The sequence below is a fragment of the Drosophila sulfurigaster genome, chromosome X (assembly GCF_023558435.1).
Source record: "Drosophila sulfurigaster albostrigata strain 15112-1811.04 chromosome X, ASM2355843v2, whole genome shotgun sequence".
NCBI lineage: Eukaryota > Metazoa > Arthropoda > Insecta > Diptera > Drosophilidae > Drosophila > Drosophila sulfurigaster.
This window is the reverse complement of record NC_084885.1, coordinates 20,963,243-20,987,249: the sequence shown is the minus strand read 5'-3', so window position 1 is coordinate 20,987,249 and position 24,007 is coordinate 20,963,243. Positions and strand designations below refer to the sequence as shown.

Sequence of the window (24,007 nt, the reverse complement as noted above, 5' to 3'; positions counted from 1 at the left end):
AATTTCGTTGGTACTGCTATTTCAATGTTCACAGTTCTACATATTTTTAAATATATTTTTCAATTTATTTGTTTTTAGCGTAGTCTGCTACCACATTCTAAAACTCACTCTAAATTGAAATAAAAAGCAATTCAATGCAATGAAAGCTGAATTTCAATTCAAGTCAAAAAAAACGTTGCATACTTTTAGGATCCATAAAGCAGACAAAAGTAAGTTACTTCTCAATGCTGATTCATTCATTCATTGTTTAAATAAAAGAGGCAAATCGAGTAACTTGAACTTGACAATTTAAACAGTTTTAATGAAATGCACAAATATAGCCGAAAAAAGAAAGACGAGATGGTAAAATGCAGTTATGAATGCTGCATGGCTTGTGAGGATGCCGAAAGCAGAGTGTTTGATTCGGTTTTGATCTTGACATTGCCCGAATCACCAGCAATCTCTGTGCTGGCATTCGTTTCATGCTGAACTGACTCCAGTGGCTGAGGATGATGATGATGATGATGGCTGCGATGCTGCTGACAACCGCATTGGCAATGTTGCTGCTGCTGTTGCAGCTGCTGCTGTTTCTTGAGGCGATTGCGAAGACGCACCTCGGGATGGCCACAGCAGTGCTCGCACTCATCATCGGAGGACGAAGAACTTTCGCCAAAGACATGCGGCTTGCGATAGACGCAACAGCATTTGGATTTGCGGCGATTCATGCCCTCGTTGTCCACAACACCCTCATGGAATGTCACATGACGATCCGTATTCAAGCACATCAACAGCAGATGGACCCCAGAGACACCGGGTCTATCATCGGCCGCATCTGGATTATTACCCGATGAGCTGGCGGCAATTTCTGGCTCATTAACAACGATGGTTGTTGCATTTTCAGCCTCTATGCCAATGGGTTGGGGTGTTTTCTCTTCCATTTGCGAATGAAAATTGATCTGCGCTCACTTTTGTGATCAAAATATGGAAATGAAGTTGAAGGTTTTTTTTAGTTTTTGTTTTTGTTTTTGTGATTCGCTTGAAATTTGGATGCTATTTGCTTATCTGCTGGATCTGGAGATACAATTGATGTGGCTGCCAAGCAAAAGCCAACTACGTTGAGAGCGAAAGAGTGAGCAGAGCTAGTAAAAGGGTGATAGATAGTTAGATAAAGGGAATAGCGAGGTTGTCTGTAGTTCACTTGGTTTGTTGACCTTTGCCAAGAAGCGCAGCTAAAGCCGCAGTCATTTGGCTGCCAAAAACGTTGCGCACGATTTACGTCAATTGGACGGCAGCCAGCGGTGGCTGGCTGGCTGGCTGGCTGGCTGGAGGCGGCGGTGTTTTGTCACGCCCACCTTTTGGCCGATGTTTACCTCTAAAATGCATTTGACTAGTCCGCCCACTTTTGCTCTGCAGTTTTGCTTTTATTATTTAGAGAGCCATTTTCCATTTGCCATTTTCCCATCTCTCTTTCTCTTTCTCTTTCCACTTCTCTTTCACCTCCTCCTCCTCGATTTGGGTTTCGTTTTTCGTTTTTTTATTTACGCGTCGCAAATAAATGTTGAAAATAATAAAAAGCTTGGTTTGGGGGGCGGCCACTTGGGGTTAAAGAACTTTCTGCAAGCACTTTTTAAATATTTTTTCTCCATTTTCCTTCCACACTTTTTTCATTTCTTTTCTTTTTTTTTTCGTTTGTAGTTTTAAATATATATACATTTTTTTTGGCTGCTGTCGCTTTGCTGCATGTATTTTACTTCTTGTCTGCATTTATCTGGTATTAGGAGCAAGAAAAATTATGTTTGCATTTGCTCCATTGGCGTCCAAAAAAATGGGAATGGGAAATATTCAGGGTTTTAAGGTGGTAATAAAAAGAAGCCACAGCTCCTCTTCTTCTTTCCCTCCCTTCCCCCTGTAACAACACTATTTTCCCCTTGTGTGCCAACGAAACTGAACCTGAATGAAAAATTATTCTCCACTGCAGCTAAGTTTTTGGGTTTTGGGTTTTTGGTTTTGCGTTTCTCAGTTCGCAGTTCGCAGTTCTTCGTTTTTTTTTTTTGTTTTGCTATTTGTGTTTTTGCATTTTGTCGCTTTTAATTGGGGTGAATTTTATGTCGTGCCAAGCTCCAGACACTGGCTTCATTTCAAGCGGATCAACTGCGGCATTTAGCTCTATTGCATAACAAATTGTCTGCAATTTGGCAAATTAAACTTTGTATGTGTGTGGCATTTAATCATATATTATACATATTTTTCGCGGTTATGTTTCATTTGCTCAATCGATAAATAAATAAATTTATTTCCCTAAAATATGTTAAACATTCTTAAAGAACGAATGTTAAACATTCTGCGCAATCAATTGAGATAATAAATGAATAACATTATATTATTTTTATATCAATATGTATTATTGTTGATATTTCGTTGTTATTTTATGCTGATCTTGTCATATAAAATGAATTTAATATAAGCAGCTCAAAAATTTGCTTTATTGAACGATTAAAACTTAAGCTTAAAACTTTAAATTTAAAAACAAGAACAGTCTGTGAATTTATCGTGGAGTTTTAATTCTATCTTAATCGTATCAATGTGCTTTTGATAAGGCTTTATAAATAAGTCTTTTTTTTTAAATACTGTATAAGGTATTAAACTTCAGTTCCTCATCGAATCTATCATAACCAAATATATGAACTTAAACATAAATGTGCTTTTTACGATCTTTAAACTCTTTCGCAGCTTTAATCAATACAATAAATGACGTAAAATTGTGCAGCACAACATTGGAACTGAGAGCTTAAAGTTTTCTATATACTTTTCCTAAGACAACGAATTTCGAATAGTTGTGAATTTGATCTTTGGTTAACTGATTATTTCCACAGCTATATTCATGTGCTTTTTGCAAGCTTAAAGCTTTAAAAGTTTTGAAAATAAATAAAACTTTGTTTGCTTCCAACCAAGCGAACAATTTCACTCCACATCTAAAAAAATGTGCTTTATGGCAAGCTGAGAGCTTTTAAGAAGCTTTCTTGAACACTTTGAAAGCAGTGTACGGAGTAATCAAGCCGAATTTAGCACTAGTTAATCCGTTGTCAGCACTGACAATGGGGGCAGCAAGCACGTGTCGCCATTAGATCGAGCTTTTATCGTGACTGAAACATTCACAACTATTTGCCGGCGTTGGAGGTAAACGTTTTGCTGCTCATAACGTGAACATAAACTTGTTAAAGGTCCGTGCAGAGAGCAGAGAGCAGAGAACAGAACTAAACTGAAAGAAAAAGGTGTCCATGTCTAGTATGAGCTATTGAGCTTGATGAGTCTTGTGGACCATAACTTCTTACTCAGCCATTGAAAGGAAATCTAAAATTCATTACGCATTTTATGCGAGGCGGCTGGTCAGAGAGGGGAGAAATGGAAAGATGGGGGGGAAGAGAAAAGAAACAACTCGAACTCGACACGTAACGACTCAACGTAATGAGGCGCGTGCCTCGTCTTCCTGCTCCTTTGCCCGAGAGCTGTGCCAAATGCCATTTATGTCCCATTGGAGACACGCTCAGCGCGACGACGACGACAGCAACGCCTTCGCCAGAGCGAGAGAGAGGGTGAGGCAGAGAGTGAGAGAGAGAGAGAGAGAGAGAGAGTGGGAAGCGATTCACAGCCACAAATTGTGTGTAGTTGGGAGAGTCGAGAGCTGCATCTCCTTCTTACTTTTGGCGTTGTCTTTGGGGAATAAGATGAATTACATGCTACTTCAGGCAGCTGCCAGCTTAGATGCCGACAACAACAACAGCAATGACGACGACGACGACGACGACGACTGCAGCGGGCACTTGAGGCCCGCAAAAACATGTAGATAAGATACGTTACGTTACGTATACGCATGGCAAAAAGGTATCAGAAACTAAATCCCCAAGCAAATAGTTTCGCTGCAAGCGCAAAACTGATGTACACACTGAGTGAGGAGAGGAGTGAAGTGTTTTGCGGGGGAGGGAGAAAGGAAGGCAGGCAAGCAGGCAGGCAGGCAGGCAGGAAATCAACCGCACGGAAATCATGTCTACGCATCATTCTTTGTGCGCTATTACTTCACGCTCTTCCTTCTCTTTTGCCTGCTACTTCTTTAATATTTCCCTCTCACTCGCTCTCTCTCGCTCTCTCTCGTTTTTTGCAATTTTTGTATTGTATTTCGTTTGTGTGAATTTGCGTGGCTGTGTGGAAATGTGTGATAAGCAGTTTCCGCCTGGGAATAGACCAGCAACAACGACAAAAAGAAAAAGAAAAAGAAAAAAAACACTACGAGTAGTAAAAGTACGAGTAATAGTTGCTTGCTTGGTCTAGGCTTTTCTCTATTTTTTCGCCGATGTTACATGGTAGTTGTTGTTGGCCACATTTTCCTTTTCATTTGGCGTCGAACTGGCGTGTAGGAGGATCCATTCTGATGCCTGATGCCGCCAGCGAAAAGCAACAAAACGAAAAAACACAAGAGAAAATACAGTTAACCAAAACGGGGCAAAACGGCAAAAGGAAAAGCTCCGGCCACTAATGCAAATATAATGGCAAATGTTTCGGAAATATTTCACAGATAAAATTGATAAAGGCAGCCGAGTTCTCTCTCTCTCTCTCTCTCTCTCTGTCTTTCACACAATCCTATCCTCTGACATTTCCTTTTCTTTATTTTTTTTCCATTCTCTATTATTTTCCACTACTATTTTCCATAGCCTTTCCCTTTTACGTTTTTCACAAATGTTCTTTGCTTTTCCGTTCACCAAATGCAAATCGGAACGGAAAACTATTTGCTGGCATTTGTAGCCCTTTTGCAGCATAGCGAAGGCCAATAAAAACTATATATATTTATTTTCGTGTGTTATATGGACATTCACATTCATTCATATGAAAAATGCATGAGTTTGTTAAATACTCGTTTCTCATTGCTCGATCATCGATAGCAAGTTATTCGCTGAATATTTAAAACACACGTTGTTATATCTAATTTTGCAAGAGTAAAATTATGTTCTTATATTTTTTAATAAAGTTGAAAAGTTCTTTAATATTCACTATGCAAAGTCAATTAGTCAAAAAACAAAACCAGCAAAAAAAAGAGCCAATAAATTTACAATATTCAATTTTGTTTATACACAAAAAACTGTTCTGCAATGTGCGAAATCAATTAGATTATAAAGCGAAAGAGCACATAATTGCTTTTTTGTTTAAGATTTAATTTAAGTTAAATGCGAACAAAAACATATTCTTTATAATATGGCAAGTCAATAAGATTTTCATTTAAACTCCCAAACAGATTTTAGTATTCAATTTGGTTTAAAAACAAACAAAAAATAAAATAATATATAATATGCCAAGTCAATCAGATTTTAATGTAAGCAAACCAATATTCATTTTTTAATAATTAATTTAATTTAAATGCGAAAAAAACTGTTTTATATAAATGAGGCAAGTCAATTAGATTTTATAGTGAAGAAGAAAACAATATTCAATATTCAATTTATTAAAAAAAGAAACACATAATCATATTTTAATTCTTAATTGAATTAATATGCGAAAAAATATATTCTTTGGCAAGCCATTTAGATTTTTTTTTAAATAAAAAATATGAAAAATTGTTTTCAATGCTTAATTTCTTTTCAATGAGAATATTTTTTTTATAATATGACAGATTTTGATTTTGATTTTGATTCCATCTCATGTCAATTCGGTTTTGTTGTGAAACAAATAAGAAAGCCACTGCCGAGTGTGCTCGACTGTGAGATACCTGTTTGCCATTTCAAATACTTCTACACCATCATTTGACAATTTGGAACTTAATTCTATTTTTATAATACTCCAAATCACATACATACTATGTAGATTTTGTTACAAGAAAACACATATTTCTTTTGTAGTATTTGTTTAACATTAAATGCATAAAAGTTGTGTTGGTAAATTTCGGGGTAAATAAAATTCATAATCATGTGGAAACATTTCATTTCATTTAATATGCCAAGTCGGTTAGATTTTGTTACAATACAAGAAAAGAAAGCACATAAATCATTTGTAGAATTCATATACTTTAATTGCTCATTTCGTTTGATTTCTATAAACTAAAGAAGAGAACTTCTACAATTGAAACTGAACCTTTAACTTTTGTATAAAAATGTTTGCAATATATTTCTTCACTTTAAAGATTCTATAAGATTGTAAACTGTTTGCGCTTTAGCGGCAACAAAAATGGGCAATTTTCTTGAATTTCTCTATTGTGAATTCTGCGTGCTTAAGAATTATGAATTTGTTTAGCAACTGACACAGCACACACACACACACAGAGACAGAGACATAGACATGGGCATTTATGAGCCGAAAGGCTTTCTTTGCTGTACACACATACTCACATAACTTAGCACACACTTCTCACTCAGACTACGAGAATTGTGCGATTGAATGTGTGTGTTTCGCATATCAAGTGAAGTGAAGTTTCAGTTTTGTATGTTGGATTTGTTTATGTTTGTGCTTAGCCGAGCTTTCAGCTACTTAGTTATTTTTATTATTTTTATTGCTTGGCTTAAGTAATCGAAATGAATAACGTTATGTGAAGAGATTTTTTTTTTGTGCCTTTGTTTTGTGTGTTGCTAAGAATAGAAGCGAGAGAGAAGCGAAGCGACTGAAAAATCTAATCCGGAAAAATTCCATTACAATTATCAACAAAATGGAAATATTTGGAAAGCATGGCCATAACACAAACGAGTTAAGAGACTTCGTTCTCCCAACTGAAGCAAAGTGGGCGGTGACGCGATAGGACGCGAAGCGGCAAATGTATCATAAATTTTCATGTTGCTTCGCGTTTGCTCTAAAAATACGAATTGCGATTTTCTATTGTGCAAAATGAAGTCTGAGTGGTGAGGGGAAGGGGAGAAGAGAATAGTGAATCCAGCGGCATGAAACTGGCATAAAAAGCAAAGCCCAAGACAGAACCCGTTTCGTTTCGTTTCGTTTCGAACTGGAGTAGCAGCAGTAACTGTAGTTGCTGCTGTTGCTGTTGCTGTTGCTGCTGTTGCTGTTGCTGCTGCTGAGGCAGCAATTTCTGTGTCCAGCCATAAAGCAGCGGCAACAGACGTTAAGCGAAAAAAAAAAGAAATGTGAGAGAGAGGCAAAACAAAAATGAATGCAATACAATTTCATTTTATGCAAGAAACAAGAACTGGACAGGAATTGGAGTGAAGCGAAGTAGTTGTAGCAAAGGGAAGGAGAATGGGAATGGGTAGGGCAAGGGGAAGGGGAAGGGGCGCAGTCAACATCTTTATGGTGAAAAATTTTAAATTCCCATTAGAATTGCGCTCGGCTTTTCTGGGTTGAAGCAGCAGCCAGGCAGCCAGGCAGCCTGATGCCCCTGTCTCCATCTCCGTCTCCATCTCCGTCTCCGTCTCCAGTGCACACTCTACACACTCCGAGGTAAGTTGGCGAGGAGGCATGAGATGAAATGAAACCAAACGAAAGCAAACCAAGGCGGAGAGAGAGAGAGAGAGAGAGAGAGAGATCCAAAGCAGAATGAGGTCGACCAAATGATGGAGGGAGCAGAAAGGAGGAAGCGTGTTGCTGTTGTTGTTGCTGTTGGTGCCTGGCTGTCAGTAAGTAGGTAAGTGTATGTTACATACAGACATAAATAAATAAATAACAAGACGAAACTCGCAAAGGATATGAAAGCAATAAAAACATGAAATGCGCTGCTGAAATTAGATATACAAAAAATGACAGCAGCATCAACAGCAACAGCAGCAGACACAAACCGTCAAATTAAAGACAAAGCCAACTGCAGCAACTGAGAAAGAAAGAGAGAACGAAGGAGCGAGCAAGAGAGAGAGAGCGCAGATCAAGTGAGCGAACGAAGCGACTGAAATGCTTTGAGAAAAACACGCATACGACGTGTGGCACACTGCGCTTTAGAATTGAGCAACAAACAGCAGACAGCACACGTTAATAGAGCGAAATTGTGCTCATTAAAACCTTAACCCCAAAAAATGTGGCTTAAAAAGAGCGCCAAACAACAAAGAAATGTTGTCATTAAGTTTCAGTTAAAAGTCAACTCGTGAAAGTTGCTCCGAATACAATTCGTGGTTTTGTTTGAGCTTGGAATTTCATCAAAAGCAATATGCTATGCTCAAGTGCTGCAAACTAATTGAGTATCATGTTTTCTTCAGCTCGGAACTGCACTTGGTCAAAGGGAAAGAAACGAAAAGAAAAGAAAAGAAATGAAATGACTTCTCGTTCCGGTGGCTTCATCTTTGGCTTCGTCTTTCCCATTAGACTTTTACCTCTCAGCTCTCAGCTGTTAGCTCTCAGCTCTCAGCTCTTACCTCTTCACTTTTCGTGCAGTTTTCTTCAACGAAGTTTACGCGTGCTGATGCGAATAATGGTAATGTCAGTCACTCAGTCACTCAGTCAGTCAGTCTGTTGTAGAGTCATGTGTGCAACAGGAAGTTTGATGCAGCTGCTGCTGCTGCGTAAGAAAGAATCAGGCAAAGGGATAACAACACACAGGAAGGTAGGTATCTAGCGTCCCTCATCGGGGACCAACGCAGCACTCACTTGGTACTCAGCTCACGGCTCAGCACTGAGAGCTCAGAGCTCAGAGCTCAGCACCGGGCTCCTCACAGCAATTACAGAAAAAGCTTTGCAAATACTCTCTCGCACTTCCAAGTAAGTATTTAAGATAGCACAGCAACAACAAGCGGGAACAATAAAAAACTAGAAAAAACAGCTCAAAATCAGGCTAAAGGAAGCCGCACAGCTATCAACGTCCAACGACCTGTTCGACCAAAATGCTGCTGCTTTACGTTTATCCGTTTCGTTTGGATTCGTTTCGCGTTGGCTCTTTCATTTCTGATGCCATAATTTATGGCAAGTTAATAAGTGCTCAGCCACAAGAAGCTGCCACACACACACACACACACAGAGAGAGATTCACACAATCCACAGAAATGCTCAACGATGGCCAAACTATTTGGGCTTTTAATTAGCGCATTGCCCAAAAGCCGCACACTCGACCAATTCTACACGACACTGATTTCCGATAAAAGCATTTCTCTACTTTCCTCTCGCCTCTCCCCTCTTTCCCTCCTCCCTCACACTTTCCTTCCAAATTCTTTTTTTTTTTGGTCAAATAAAATTCTCATAATGGACGGCGCTACACTTGAGTTGAGTTGAGTTGAGTTGAGTTGAGTTGAGTCGAGTCGAGTTTGCCGGCTAAAATCGTCGGAACTGCTAAAATTGCCAATCAATGCACTCGTCTGCGCGCCCAAAATAGAAAAAAAAACATTTGTGAAGAGAAAGAATATAAAAAAAAGGAGCACACGACGGGACACTAAGCTGGCAATCAATTAAAGTGGCGTCACAGTTCACAGTTCGTATACTTGATGTTTTTCCCGTTGTTGTCGTTGTTGTTGTTGTTGCCACACTGCGTCACTTCAACACTTCGCATTTTTAGTGGACACCGCTTTCAAATACAAGCATAATCCCTCAACCATGGCAATTAAATTATTCAAAGATTATAGAAATGTGAAGTAAATGAAATCAAATACATGTTAAATAATATAATAATGATAAACTAATAACATATAATTACATGTCAAATAAAATAGTAATGATAAACTAATATCATATAAAATACCAAATAAACTTGGCTAAAATAAAGTAATATAAATAAAAGTAAATAAATTGAACAAAAAATTGTACAAATACAAAAAGTGTTTATATGTATAATAAAACAAAACAAAAGAGAAAAAGTAAAATAAAATAAAACAATAAAAAATAAATTTTAAATATAATCAAATTCAATTAAGAAGAAAATTAATAAAATAAAAAATAATACATAAAAAAGTAAACTGGAATGAAATCAAATAAAACGAAATAGTATTAAATGAAATATAGTATAATAAACTCAAATAAAATAAAATTTAAATGAAATAAACTAAAAAAAACAGAAAAAAATACAATTAAATACAAAACAAATGTGATATAGTTAATGTTTAGTATAACTTTTGTTTAATTCAGATGGAGTTCGCATATAATAATGAATATTGTTCTTATTATAATAGTGTTTTTACTATACATTAATAAACACAAAAAAAGTAATTTGTATGCTTAATTTACTAATTGAATTATCAATCCAAGCAAGACTTTTTTTTTAGCAATTAGCTGTAAGAATAGTCACAATTGAATAATACAGAAATAAATAAAGAAAATAAAGTGTTATGGCTTTAATTATACAACATTATTATACTATATTATTATTATATATTATCAACATCTATCTATATATTCTAATTATGTTCAAAACTCGTTAAAATAAAATAATTGTCAAATTTTTACCGAGAGTAAAAAATGCAATTTCTTGACTTGAATTAGTCAATTGAATATAAAGAAGCTAAATATCAGCAACACCATTATTATATTTATGCCAACTTATCTATTTTTAGTTAAGTAAGTTAAGTAATAATATTATTATTACAACCAAGCATTGCAATTTGTAATAATATTCAAAACATATTTCAATTTCCTGTTGTATTTTTTGCTGTTATAGTTTTTTTGTGCACAGCTTTAAACTTGATGCAATAAATGCCGATGCGATGTAATTTTTAATTTTTTGTTGCCAAGTGGTTTTCATTAGAAATCTGCTGTGAAGTCGACGTTTCAATATCATCAAAAATATATTGAATTACTTAGAGAAGAAGTTTACATTTGGTTGCCCCTCGTGCTTAGCTTGTGAACCGTGTCGTAATGCAATTGGTTTCCATTTCTGCATAGCTGGCGTGCCTCCTTGCCACCGTGCCCCATGTTGCAGAGCTAGTACAACACCCGTTTTGCCAATTCAGATTCAGATAAATGATGTTGCCTCCTGCTGCTGTTCGTTGCTCGTTGGAATTCATGCAGCTGCTACTGCCATTTTTTTTTTCAGCCACTGCCCGTCACCTAGATTTCATTTTTTTTTTCATTTGCAGCGTGGAAAAAATGAGAAACGTGGTACCGTTTTTTTTTTTTTTTGCGAATCAAAAAAATTAAATAATTCGCACAATTCGCATTGGGCGGAAATCAATTTCAATTTCTTATTCAAGATTTTCTTTTTGATTAATGCAGCCGTAAATGTGAAATGCGAAATGTGAATTGCAGAATGCAGAATGCAGAAGCCCTTAGACAGCGTCACATTTGCTGTGTGCAACTTGACTTGGACATGGCAAATCCCAAGTGGCAAGTTGCAAGTGGCAAATGCATTGGAAATGGCAATGGCAAATGGAAAAAGTACAAGTGTCCACAGCAATGTTGCTTTTGCCAAAAAGTACTCAAATAATATTTAATGGCACTAACATTGTGGCAAAGTGTTAGTTTATGTTGTGACAGCTGTCGCATATTGAAAATGGTGTTAAGTAGCGCGTTCGAAACGACAAATACAAAAATTTAAAGCATACTTATTCGGGCTGGCAAATCAATTTACATTAATTTGTGTACTCAGTTTTCTCCTTCTCTCCTTCTTACAGCAATAAAATAAAACAAAAGTTACTCCAGCCTAAAGGCATCATAAAATCCACAAAATTATTGCGCATTAACATCACGAGTTGCATATTAAATAAAGCAAATGCAGCTGCTGCCGTTGCTAGGGAAAAGTGATAGCAATATTCAAGCTGAGTTGCCTCGACTTTAACACATTTGTTTGCAGTTGAGTGCACAGGAAATGTTTAGACTCTGCCTTCTTTTTTTTTGTTTTTGTTTTGCCATTTGCATCTCGAACGTGGCCAACGTCTGGCGTTAGTTTTCTTTTCTTTTCCTCTCCTCTTCTTTCTTTTCTTTTCTACTCGTTTTTTGACTGCTGTTGTTGCAGCTCATCGAGTGCCAACTTTCAAATTACACGCCTCGTCTATCATAGGCACTGCTCACCAAACTTTACAAACTAAATAAAAACAACCAAGAGAATATAAATACAACAACCAGAAAACAATAAAAATTAAAAAAAAACAAGCAAAACTATTCGTATGTCAAAAGAATTTGAGCAACACTCACTTGAAAATACTCAGTGCTTGAAATTTATAGTTCAACAAAATTGAAGTGAGTAGTCAACATCATCATTGTGATCAGCATTCATTTTAATATCAAGATGAGTTTTGAAATCTAAAATAAGTTATTTAAAAACGCTTTTTTGTGGCATCTACAAGTTTTTGAAATATCATTTTAAAAGTTTCAGCGAGAGATTTTAGTAAGAAATTAATTTTTTTAATTAAACATCTTGTTCCTAGCGATAGTCCAAAGTGCTCTAGATCATAAATTAATTGGTAATACTAATAATATTTTAATATCTAATTCGAACTAACATTAAAAGGTATTAAACGAATGATTTGCAGTTTTTTGGTTTTATTCCAAGTCAAAGTTACACACAAATATCAAATATCAACATTTTATTTTGTGGGATGAAATCCTAAGTAAATGCATTCAACTATTGACTTAAGGACCGCATAAGAAAGTGATATTTCCGATTATATGTATTGCAATTTGGACAGTTAAAGTGAGATTTTCATAACAAAATGCATCAATATAAAAGTAATTATGAAAATGTTATTAATATTCAAGTTTCAGTCATTTGTTTAAATTCAATAATTGCTAAATATGTTTCTACTCTATTAAGTTTCAGTTACTGAAATTCAGTGAAGTTCGATAAAAATATTTAATTTTATTTATTTACAATTAAATTTTTATTCATATTTGTTGAAAGTTTTGCAATTCAATTATGAAATTGAAGTTAATATTCAAGTTTCAATTAGTTCTACTATGAGTTATAAGATTGCGATTATAGAAGTTTCCAAAATTCAGTAAAGTTCTTAAATATTTCATTTCTTTGCATCAATTGTTGAAATTTTACATACATTAAATATCTTTATGTTATATTCAGCTTTTGCTTAATGTAAGTTTTGCATTTTGAAATGTCGTAGAAGTTCAGTGAAGTTCATCTTATTTGTTTCAATTCTATACATCATTTGTTTATAAGTTATTTATAATGAAATTCTAATTCAGATTGAAATTTCTAAACAAATTTCTGCATTTTTTTTAATAAAAGTTTTTCACTTTGATAAAACGCTGATATTTGCAATGAATGCAGTAAATTAAGGCCAAAAGAATTTGAATACCTTTTATGACACACTTGATTGATACAGGGTATGCGTAATATATACATTTTATTCGCCAGTCTGTGCTACACATATATGTGCTATATCTGTGTAAAGCACATTGAAGCGTAACACTTTCGTAACGGCAGGCGACTTTGATGACGACGACGACGACAACTACGAATAGAACAAGGAAGAGGACAAGGACTCGAAGGCGAAGAGGAGAAAAACGTCGGGGTTCAATCTGTCTTGTCACGGCGTCTGCTTATGCCAATTTGGAAGCATTTGCTTCTTTTGGGTTTTTGCTTCTCTCTCTCTCTCTCTCAGCTTTGGCTCTGCAATAATTTTCAAGCTGGCCATTTATGTCTTCATTTTGTTTGTTGCTCGAAGGCGAAACAAAACATACACATATTTAATATCGAGACACATACACACACACATAGATAAACAATGATATCTGGCTATTTACGGTCGTCAATAAGCCTCCCCCAGACACCCAACAACAACAGTACGAGTACGAAAAAAAGAAGAAAACCCTTAAAAGATACAATTCATAAAGCGAGCAGACAACGAGGCAAAAGTTGAGGCGAAGACAAAAGCGCAAAACAAAGTTGGACGAACAACGAACTTGACAGAAAAACGTTTTATAGATAGCAAAATCACGCAACACTCACAGATACTCAAATAACTACACACACACACATGTCGCACACACACACACTCATGGCCTGGGCAACTGTGAAAAGTTTTGTGCTGGTCTTTTGTTGTTGTTTGCATTTTGTTAGATGGCATAAATTAGATACGTGCCGCCGCCGTCCACAGGACACATTGCAAGACGAGGTTTTAAAAATAGCTCAGATTATGTTGCCCCTCCTCCCCCTCTTCTCGCCCCTTTCTCCACTGTATCAGCTCTTTTGGCAACAGTCGAGAGTCGAAGTTGTCGTGGCATAAATCATAATCAGCCTTTGACGCTCAGCAACAACTGCTAATGGCTGCCCGCATGGGGCAGCAACACATTCACATCCTCGCAAACTGTGGCACGTTGAAGGGTGCGTGGGCGGTAGAGGCGGGGGGGAGGAGGGGCGTGTTGTGTCAACATGCGCCGCCATATTTGCTTTCATCTTCTGTGGCCAGCAAAAACTGCAAATTGAAGTCGCAATCTCTCCCTTTCCCTTTCCCTTTCCAATTCCCTTTCCCTCTCTCACTCACGCTCTTGACTTTGCTGGCAAACATTTTTTGATTAAGTAATTTGAAGTTTTGTGCAAGCCGTTTCAAAATGTTCAAAATGTTTGTGGCCAGGCTTTTTCAGCACGCGGCAGAGAGCAAAACTACTGAGCAAGAAAATAAGAGAGAGCGAGAAACGAGTTTGAAAACTTTTCGCGCCAGCTGCGTGAATTGAAAAGCAAACTGCCAAAAGAACCAAAGCACAAAAACGTACAAAAAAAAAACTAAAAACGTAAAAAGGCCATTTAACAATCTTTGATGCAAACACAGAAGCCGAAAAAGCTTTTAAATAACTGGCCAAGTGCAAAAATTGCACTTAATGAGTCGCTGCACTTGATGGAAATTAACTTCCATCTCTCTGTGTGTGTGTGTGTGTGTGTGTGTGTGTGTGTGTGTGTGTGTGTGTGTGTGTGTGAGTTCTGTGTGTAACAAAATACTCGGACAAATGTGTTTGTCAAATAGTCAACTAACAATCTAAAATACTTGCCTCACTTGTACTTCATTTATTTGATTTGATGATGATGGAAATTCATTTACACAACTCTTCGGTATATATGTTTGCACAACTATTAAAAACTACTTCAACTTTTGACACAATTTAAGTGCTTGTTTCTTAATGTATCCACTTTAACAACTTGTTAAGTGCATCGAAGATTTTAGACAGCATTTGAAACTAAAATAATATTTGCAGAGATTCGTAGAAAAATCGAATTCAAATTTAGTTTGCTGATTGATATGAATTTAAGTCAATAATTTGATTTGCATTTTTGTTGTTACTTTGATGTAAATATATTTATCAATAATTTAACTTAATCATTAATTCACAAAACAGTGTGGTATTATATGTAAAATATACTAAAATCGATATACCGCAATAATACAAAAAGTGACTAAAAACTATATTTGGTATATTATTGTATTATTCTTAAAATATACCAAATGTGTGCCGCAAAGGTGAAATATACCAACAACTATATTTGGTATATCGACGTAGTAGAACATTTGTTTGGTATTATTCTTAAAATATACCAAAAACTGTATTTGGTATATCGATGGAGAATTTTTGTGCAGTATTATTTCGTAAAATATACAAAATTCATACAACAAAAATATACTATGTTTGGTATATTGCTATTTCAACGGTATTATTCTTGAAATATACTAAATGCATGTGGAACAAAAATACTTAAATAAATATACCGAAGGCTATTTTTGGTATATTGGCATATTGAAAATCTGCCATAAAATTCAAAATATACTAGATTTTCATTTAAAGCAGCTAAGACTCGACGACAGTAAGCCATATAAAAGTATTTATTTTATGACTTCTACTCTCATAAATACTGTCATCACTTTAATGTAATATAATCATTAATAATTGAACTCAATCATTAGTTTAACGTTTTGTTGTTACTTCAATGAAAATACGTAATTCAAATTCAAATGCAGCAAATCAAATATTTATCAACAATTTAGAATAACTATTCTACAATTTATTGAAATTCACGCAAACATTTCAAATGTGCTTCTCACACGCAATTTCGGTGGCTAACCAAAAAATAAATTAAAAATAAGAAATTCGAGTTTGACGGTTGCTGCTGTTGCTGCTGATGAAAATTTCAATTAGCACAAAGTGTAATATAGAGCAGCGTCATTTTCATCAAATTATCAGTGACACCGACAAGCCAACCACTCTGTTCCCCTCCGTTCCCCTCGCCACTTTCCCTTCTCTTCACTTCTCCGCCACTTTTGCCTGCCCTAAGCCAACAACAAGCCAGTAAACACCCCAAACGGTGTGTGTGTGTGTGTGTGTGTTCATCTTTTCCGTTGGCACAGTTTTAGCCATTTTCATTTCTGGTCGACAACGACGACAACGACACAAAATGTCGGTCACTTGCGGTTTATGAGCGGCGCAAAGCCCCTCCACAGTCCACCCCCGCCACCTTCCCCTTACTATCATGACATTCTACAGCGAGGCACAGAGAACAGCTCGAGTCTCAGTCTCAGTTTCAGCTAGAAGCTTGAAGCTTCAAGCTTCAAGCTTTGGAGCACCATCGTTGCGAACAAATTGCGAATAGTGCAAATAGCCAGGAAAATTACCTAATGCGCATTTTCTTATTACAGAAATGTGCATAAGAAAATGAACGTAATGAAAAAAACACTCAGCGAGTAAAGTCAGCAAAAGGAAGCGCACAGCGAGGGCAACAAGAACGAATTGCGAATGCTCTACAAAAAGTTGATAACTACATAAAGCTAAACGAGTCTGAACTCCTTAGAGAAATATTAATGCGAAATTCTTTTAACACAAATATATCTAAATATTAATATTTTTCTTACAGAAAAATACAAATATTAAGATAAAAATTAACGAGAAATGCGAAAAGAGAAGAAAATAATCATTTATATACGACTAAGTATTTTGTTAGGGGAAGATTATTAAATATTTTTAAGGTTTAATTTTATTTGTATATATTCTGATTTCTGATATTTCTTGTGAAATTATTAATTATATTTCAAATTTAATTATTTCCATATGGTTATTAATTTATATTATTTTGCGTCTATTTAAAGCATAATACACAAATGATATAAGTTTATTTGTTTTCTTTTATTTATTTACTATCTACACTATGTATGAATATTGTTATTCTTTCCATTATTTTATATATGGAATTTTATTTTATTATTTAAAATACTTTATTTAACTATATTCAATATTTTCTAAATTTTATTGCAATTATTTACTTTGTACCATTTATTTATTTTCTATTCTATGTTAGTTTTATTTAAATTATTGCTATTTTAATTCTATTTATTTTTTACAAAAGCATTATTTTCTCTGTTTGATTTACTTATTTAACCATTCTTTTTAATTATTAGTAATTTTTAAATTTTATTATATGCATTTTTTTTTATTTATTTTTCTTTATTATTAAATACATTTTTAATATTTTGTTGTATATATTAATTTCTTCTATTACGAACCTAGAGTATGTAGAAAACGTGTTGGAAAATTTGCAACTTGAGTGCACAAAGTGGACGACACAAGACGAAACGCAACGCGACACAGTGGCTGCAAATAGTAGGAGCCAAGCAGCCAAGTCAAGCTCTCCAGGCTCTCCATTTAGTACGAAGTACAACGCAGACAGAAAGGAATTCAAATGTGCCATGCAAATGATGCAAAATGAAATGTATGAAATTGAAAATAAAAATGAAACCTGAAGAGCAGCGAAAGAGATGCAAGTTAAATAGAGAGCGAGAGATAGAGAGAGAGAGAGAGAGAGTTGAGGTTGGAGGTTGTGCATTAAAAAGCGAAGCGCAGAAAATGAAAAATAATTAGCGCAATTAATGACCACGTAATTAGCGCTTGGAAATCTGCAAGCAGCCATTCCCGGTTTCCTCCTCTCTCTCTCTTCTCTCTTCGCTCTCCGTTCTCCACCACTTTTTCCAATCCCTTCCACATTGCCACAATGTGTGCAGTGGCACGTAAGCCTGCCCCCGTTCCCCCCTCTCTTAACAGTCTCCACTCTCTCTTCAACCATCTACTACTATATATACCTTATAGTCATTGCGGCCATGTTTGATAATTCTATCGCGCGCCCAGCTTCCTTTTGTGTCAGTGCGGGCGACACGCTAATGAACGCGGCCCATTTTCCCCATTTTCCCCATTTCGCGCAATTTTTCCTCACTTTTCCCATTTGGCCATTTAGTGCGCGGTGCGGCGCATTTGCAATGTGGCCAGCGAGCTTCCATTTCCCTCCCTTCTGCTCTACACCCACGAATGAAGCGTATTGTATAGATGGAAAACGGAAATTCAGCTGCTGTCATGACATTTCTTTATCAGCGCCATCAATCAGGCACCGACTAATTAAAAATTGCCTTTGATAACGGCCAAAATGGTAATGAACGAACCAAACGAAACGAAACGAACGAATGAACGAATGAGCGAAACGAATGAAACGAATGAAAAAGCGAATGAAAAGCGAATGCACTCGTTCCATTTGTGGCTTTTCTTCACCTCTCCTGCTCCCTTGCCCTTCCCCCTAGGTATGTGTGTGTGTGTGTGTTGGATTAAGTGTGTCAATGTGGCTGCTGCGACACAATTTGTCAAATTTCAAGTGGTTTGAAATTGATGCGCACTAAAATTAATGCAGGCGAAGCGAAGAGACTCCAACTAGGCATGGAATGAATGGAATTCCCAACTCACACAGAGAGAGAGAGAGAGACAGCGAGAGAGTAGGAGAGTGAGAGGGAGACAGAAAGCGAGAAGCGCAAAGAAGGCAGCTCAACTTATAAACAACTTAAAAATTCATTGTCTACACATGGTGCCCATGACTTGGGTGCCGTGTCCTGCCCTCTAGGCAAAAGTCCATGCTGGGGAATACACACACACACACACAGCTAGAAAGAGAGAGGGAGAGAGAGAGAGAGAGAGAGTGTGGTTCGCCTGCCTTGAACTGAATGAAAAACGAAAAACTGTCATCATGTGACGGGAATCAATCTAAAGACATTTTATAACCCAAAGAGTCATAAATCTAACTTTAATGTTTTAAACGTGACTGCGGCACCGAAGCCAAAAACTGCGCCAGCAGCAAAGCAGCAGCAAAACTTGCCAACACACACACACACACACACACACAGAGAGAGTAAGTCAGCCCTCGGCAGTTGGCAGAGGGAGATAGAGAGAAGATGGAAACCTCCGGCGTTGGAATTGGAAAAGTAAAACAAGCAAATGAATGTATTTCCGTTTGGGATTTTTCACTTTCCGGCTTTGACGCAGCGTGCTGAAAAGTGTTGCCGCAGCGTCACACAGCCAGAGAGACAGAAACAGACAGAGAGAAAGAGAGAAAGAGAGAGAGTCAAAAGTGCTTGGCTCGCTTCGTTGGTTCGTTGCTTCATTGGTTCGTTGGTTCGTTGGCTGGCAGGTGGGCATGGTCCGGGTGGGGCTAACAATATAAATGACAAAACGAGCACAAGGCAATAGGGAGGAGGCCCAAAAATGCTAAAGAAAAACGATGGAGAACGAAAACAAACTAAAAACATACATAGAAAGAATTTTTATTAAATGGGTATCAAAACTATTTTACGTGTTTGGGATCAGAGTTGAAAGCATTGCATCTGTTTCCTCCATCCATCCACACACACACACACACACACACACAGTATATGGATATTTATGTACGTATCTACGTATGTGTGTTGGTTCTTTTGTGTGCCTGTGTGCGTGACTGGCAGAAAAACAGAAACTATAGCATACTTACGTGCGCCACATTAAATGCATATGCGGTCGCCTCGAACACTACGAAGAAGACGCCTTCTTCTATCTGTCTCTCTCTGTGTGTGTGTGAGTGTGTGTGTGCATGTCTGTGCACAGCATGAGCGTAATTAAGTACGTTCTTGAAATGCTAAGGAACAATCGAGTGTGATGAACAGAGTTCAATTAATTGCACGCACACAATCCAACACACGATGCGATGTCCAAAACTGTTCTTAAAGTTTTTCCACTGCATTCGATTCTTCAATTTTCTATCAGCATTATTCACATTTATAGAATCTTCCCATTCTTTGGCACTTCACTCAAATCTTAATATATGAGCACACAAAAAAGACAAAGAACTTCAATAAATAAAGAAAAAATATTATGAAAATATTTTATGTACTTCATTTTGATGCAGTTCAAAAGATTGTAAAAAACTTAGGCCTAATATTAAACTGTTTCGAAAAAGTAAAAAATTGTTTTTTCTTCGACTTTGCAATTAACATTTATTGAAAGAATATTTATCTATATATTTTTTTAATAATTTGTAAAGTTTTTATAAAAACTCTTTCAATGCATTTGCTTTTTGCTTTGTTTTGTACTTGCTCATTTTTGACGATTGTATTAATATTTTCCCAAAATAATATTTATCTACATATTTGCCTAAAAAATACGTGTAACCTTTTCTATTTAAATAATTAATTTAGATAAATTTCGAAGCTACAAAAACACAGGTTCAATACAAAAGCTTTTCCCTAAAATTGTGTTTAAAAATTTGCTCAGTTTTACTGTTTGGTTTTAAACAAAATACTCATTCCAATAACGAATTTTGTATTCACATTTTCTTGAAATAGTGTTTACCTAAAAAATATTTTATTTCCTTTAGAAATGTACAAAGATTTTTGAGCTTTAATAGAATTAAATAAAAATTCTACGTTTTTGCAATTCATTAACTGTTCTCCCAATATTGTTTTCGCAAATTTGTGTATAGAAAATGTTGAATAAATGAAGCAAGCAATTATGTGATTGACACCGTACATCAGACTTTTTATCACTTCTTTCAAATAACAATAGATTAATATAGCAGAAAAGAAACTCAACAATATAAATTTGAATGCTCACGCTTTAGAGTTTATTTTTTTTTTTGAGTATACTAAGTGCTGCATTTAACTATCTTCACCAATTTGCTTATGTATATTTTCAAACATTCTTGCACTCAAAGAAAGAGTGAACATTTATTCACTCGCATTCGCATGTACACACGTGCGTATGCGTAATTTAATCAATATGAAAATCGTATCATTCACTTACTCGCATTTGTATGCCTCAAAATAAAACGAAATCTTTGCTCTTCGCTTACCTGCAAGAGAAAAGAAGAGAAAAATGTGTGAATTATATTGTATTATATTATTAAATTTCATTCTACGACGTTTGTTCTTTTATTTTAGAACTTATTCAAGGCAAACAATGCTTTGCCACGCCCCCCATTTTGTGTTGTTGAATGTGAATGGTTGGTGTGTTTTTTGTTGCTCATTTTAAATTCAATTTGCTGGCCAAGATTGAGAACATTTCTGTGGCACGCACAATTTGAGCGACAATTTCTGGATTTTAATCACATTGCGGTCATATTTAATTCATTTTATTATTATTGTTATTGTCCACAAACGTTGTGTGTGTTTTTGTTATTGTGTCGGTCCGAGAACGAAACCAAAAAACTGAGGCTGAGGTTGAGGTTGAGACCGAGAACGAGACCGAAGCCGAGACCGAGGCGAAAACCAACCGCAAAGGCAAAAGCAAAGCGATGAAAAGAGAAGAAGAGAACTAAGCTGAATCCATTTAATGGCTGGGCGCGTTTGAAAATGTTACAATTTAACAAACAATTCAATTAATGCAAATTACAATGGCCACGGCTAATGAATATTTAATGATTGAACTAATTTCATGTTCATAATAATAATAATAATATCCATGCATATGCAGGCGCAAAACAAACAAAACTCTCAAATTCCCAGTTCACCCAAAGTTCCCAACCCTTTCGCTACCTTCGAACCTTATCTACAACATCCCCAAACAAAAATAAACAGAAATGGAAAACAGGAGACCAGAGCAACAGCAACAGCAACAACAACAACAACAACAACAGCTGCGACGATTTGCATGTTTCGAATTGATTGTTAATTGGAAATTGTTTACTGGCCGCGGGGCCAGTTGCAAAAGCAGCGACCAGTTAACTGTCAGTTAACATCAACAACAACTTGGCACAGCACAGCTCCAATTACAGCCACAAAATTCAATTGGGGATTCGCGATATACATACATACATACATACCTACTATATATAAAGATAGTCAAAGTCAAACGACGAAACCTCCACGCAAATAGCGCGCTTCAATTTGATGTCTATTTATCCAGCAAATATCGCTGGAAATTTGAAGCCAGTTGCGATGTGATTTGCTTTGAGTAGAAAACTGATTGAAAACTGATTTGCTAAGCTTTCTAATTATGCTCGTGGGTGTGTCGCATAATTATTTTTAAAGCATTTCTATTAGCTGTAAATTTGACTATTAAATAAAGTCATCTTATTACAATATTTTCTTCATTTTATAAGCAAACTTTACTTTCAGTTATCACAAATGGAATTCATGATTTAATACAATTCTATCTCATGCACAAATAATTATCATGATCTTTTCATTTTCAGCATAATTTTATATTTCTTATTCAGTTATTAGACACGAACTTTTATTTATACATATATAATTTAGTTCACAGAGTACAAAATATACCATATATATATTGTCAGTCAATACAACTTAGACATATAGTAAGTAGGCGTTTTTAGCCAATACAAAGGTATTTCTTAATTAACTTACACAATTTTTAGCTAAACACAACCTTATATCTTTATCTCTTATAGTCACTGAGATCGAGGTGTTTATATAGACGGACAGACAGACGTACAAACGGACAGACAGACGGACGGACAGACAGACGGACAGACGGACAGACAGACGGATAGACAGACAGACGTACAAACGTATAGACAGACGGACAGACGGACAGACAGACGGACAGACAGACGGACAAACAGGCGGACAGACAGACGGACAGACAGACGGACATGGCTATATCGTCTCGGCTGATGGCACTGATCAAGAATATATATTGTTTATGGGGTCGAAAGTAGCTTGTTACATACGCTTTCTGGTTTTTATTTCCTGAACAATTTCATATTTGAAATTGATAAATCTGCCCTTTATTTGCATCTATATATGACCTGTTTAAATAATTTAATTTTATATTAAGTAAGTGAATAAGGCAAATTAACATTATGTGAATTTAATAATAGGTCTTTTATCCTTATTATTATTTATTAAATTTGAACTTTTTCAAGATAATTGCCTGTTCATAATATTTTCATATTTTCATATTCATTAAGAGTCTGTAGAGTTTCTGCAGTTATCAATTCTCTTGCAAATTGAATAGTGAATAGTTTCGATTCACAATTGGTCATCGATCGATGCAGCTGGCAACTTTTGTATACAATTTCAACGGCTTGTTGCCACTGTGCTTTGTGTTGTTGTTGTTTTTATATGGAATATTCGTTGTTCGTTGTTGTTAGTTGCTCTTATTATTGCCAGAGCTGTGATTGTTCTTGTTGTGGTTGTCATCGTTGTCGTTTCAGGTTTTATGGGAAAGAGTTCTGTAATTATGCCTCAACGACTTCGTTGTCCATTCGTTGCCTGATTCTGTTGTTGTTGTTGTTGTTCGAGTTGTTGTTCGAGTTGTTGTTGGAATTGTTGTTGCTGCTTTTTGTTCTAACTTTGCCAATTTGGACACTGTCGGCAAAAGTGACACAACTTTTAGCCAGCACAGACTTCATTTGGGTCTATTGTCGTCAATGTTGTTGTTGTTGTTGTTCAGTTGTAACTATTTCTGTTGTTGTTGTTACTGTTGTTGTTGTCGTCATAGCTATAACGTTTATTAATAAGTTTGGCTGCACAATTGTTGTTGCTACGCTGCTGTTGCTACACTCAGCTGGAGCTATTGTTTTTTCGTTTTTTTTTTGCTACCTGCTCAGGTCTGAGGCCATGGCATGACTTGTCATGAACGAATCCCCAAAGTCAGCCAAAAACAAAAAAAAAAACACAAAAAAAAACATGCATTTTGGCATGAGACGTTGTCAAAATGAGACTCCCCAAAAAAAGAAAAAAAGAAGAACAACAGCAACAAAAAAAAGAGCGGAGCGCTAAGGAATTAGAGCAAAGTGCACTTTTTGATGACTTTTGATTTGTTTTACGATTTCCCGCTATGAATATTTATTGTCATGCCGCCGGTTTCATTCGGTTTCCCAGTGTTTTGTCAGTGGCTCAGTCAACAGTCTTTAAAATGCACGAACATTGCTGCGCTGTCATGGCAACAA

General features: G+C 36.0%; 2 protein-coding genes across 4 annotated transcripts in view; both read right to left on the bottom strand.

The window, feature by feature from the left end:
- Positions 1 to 310: 310 nt before the first annotated feature.
- Positions 311 to 1,057, bottom strand: LOC133849008 (E3 ubiquitin-protein ligase PPP1R11). Its single transcript, XM_062284811.1, has one exon. The coding sequence runs from the start codon at positions 915 to 917 to the stop codon at positions 354 to 356; it is 564 nt and encodes a 187-aa protein (XP_062140795.1). The 5' UTR covers positions 918 to 1,057; the 3' UTR covers positions 311 to 353.
- A 19,800-nt stretch (positions 1,058 to 20,857) lies between these two features.
- The window catches only part of LOC133849105 (putative uncharacterized protein DDB_G0283779), a 44,757-nt gene continuing 41,607 nt past the window's right edge, over positions 20,858 to 24,007 (bottom strand). For all 3 annotated transcript variants that reach the window (XR_009895328.1, XR_009895327.1, XR_009895326.1), the window contains exon 3: positions 20,858 to 20,944. The gene's annotated coding sequence lies outside the window, so the exon portion shown is untranslated. The remainder of the gene's footprint in view (positions 20,945 to 24,007) is intronic.

What these genes read in the sequence shown, in the direction of transcription:
- LOC133849008 (XM_062284811.1), bottom strand. Translation starts at nt 917, where the DNA reads ATGGAAGAGAAAACACCCCAACCCATTGGCATAGAGGCTGAAAATGCA.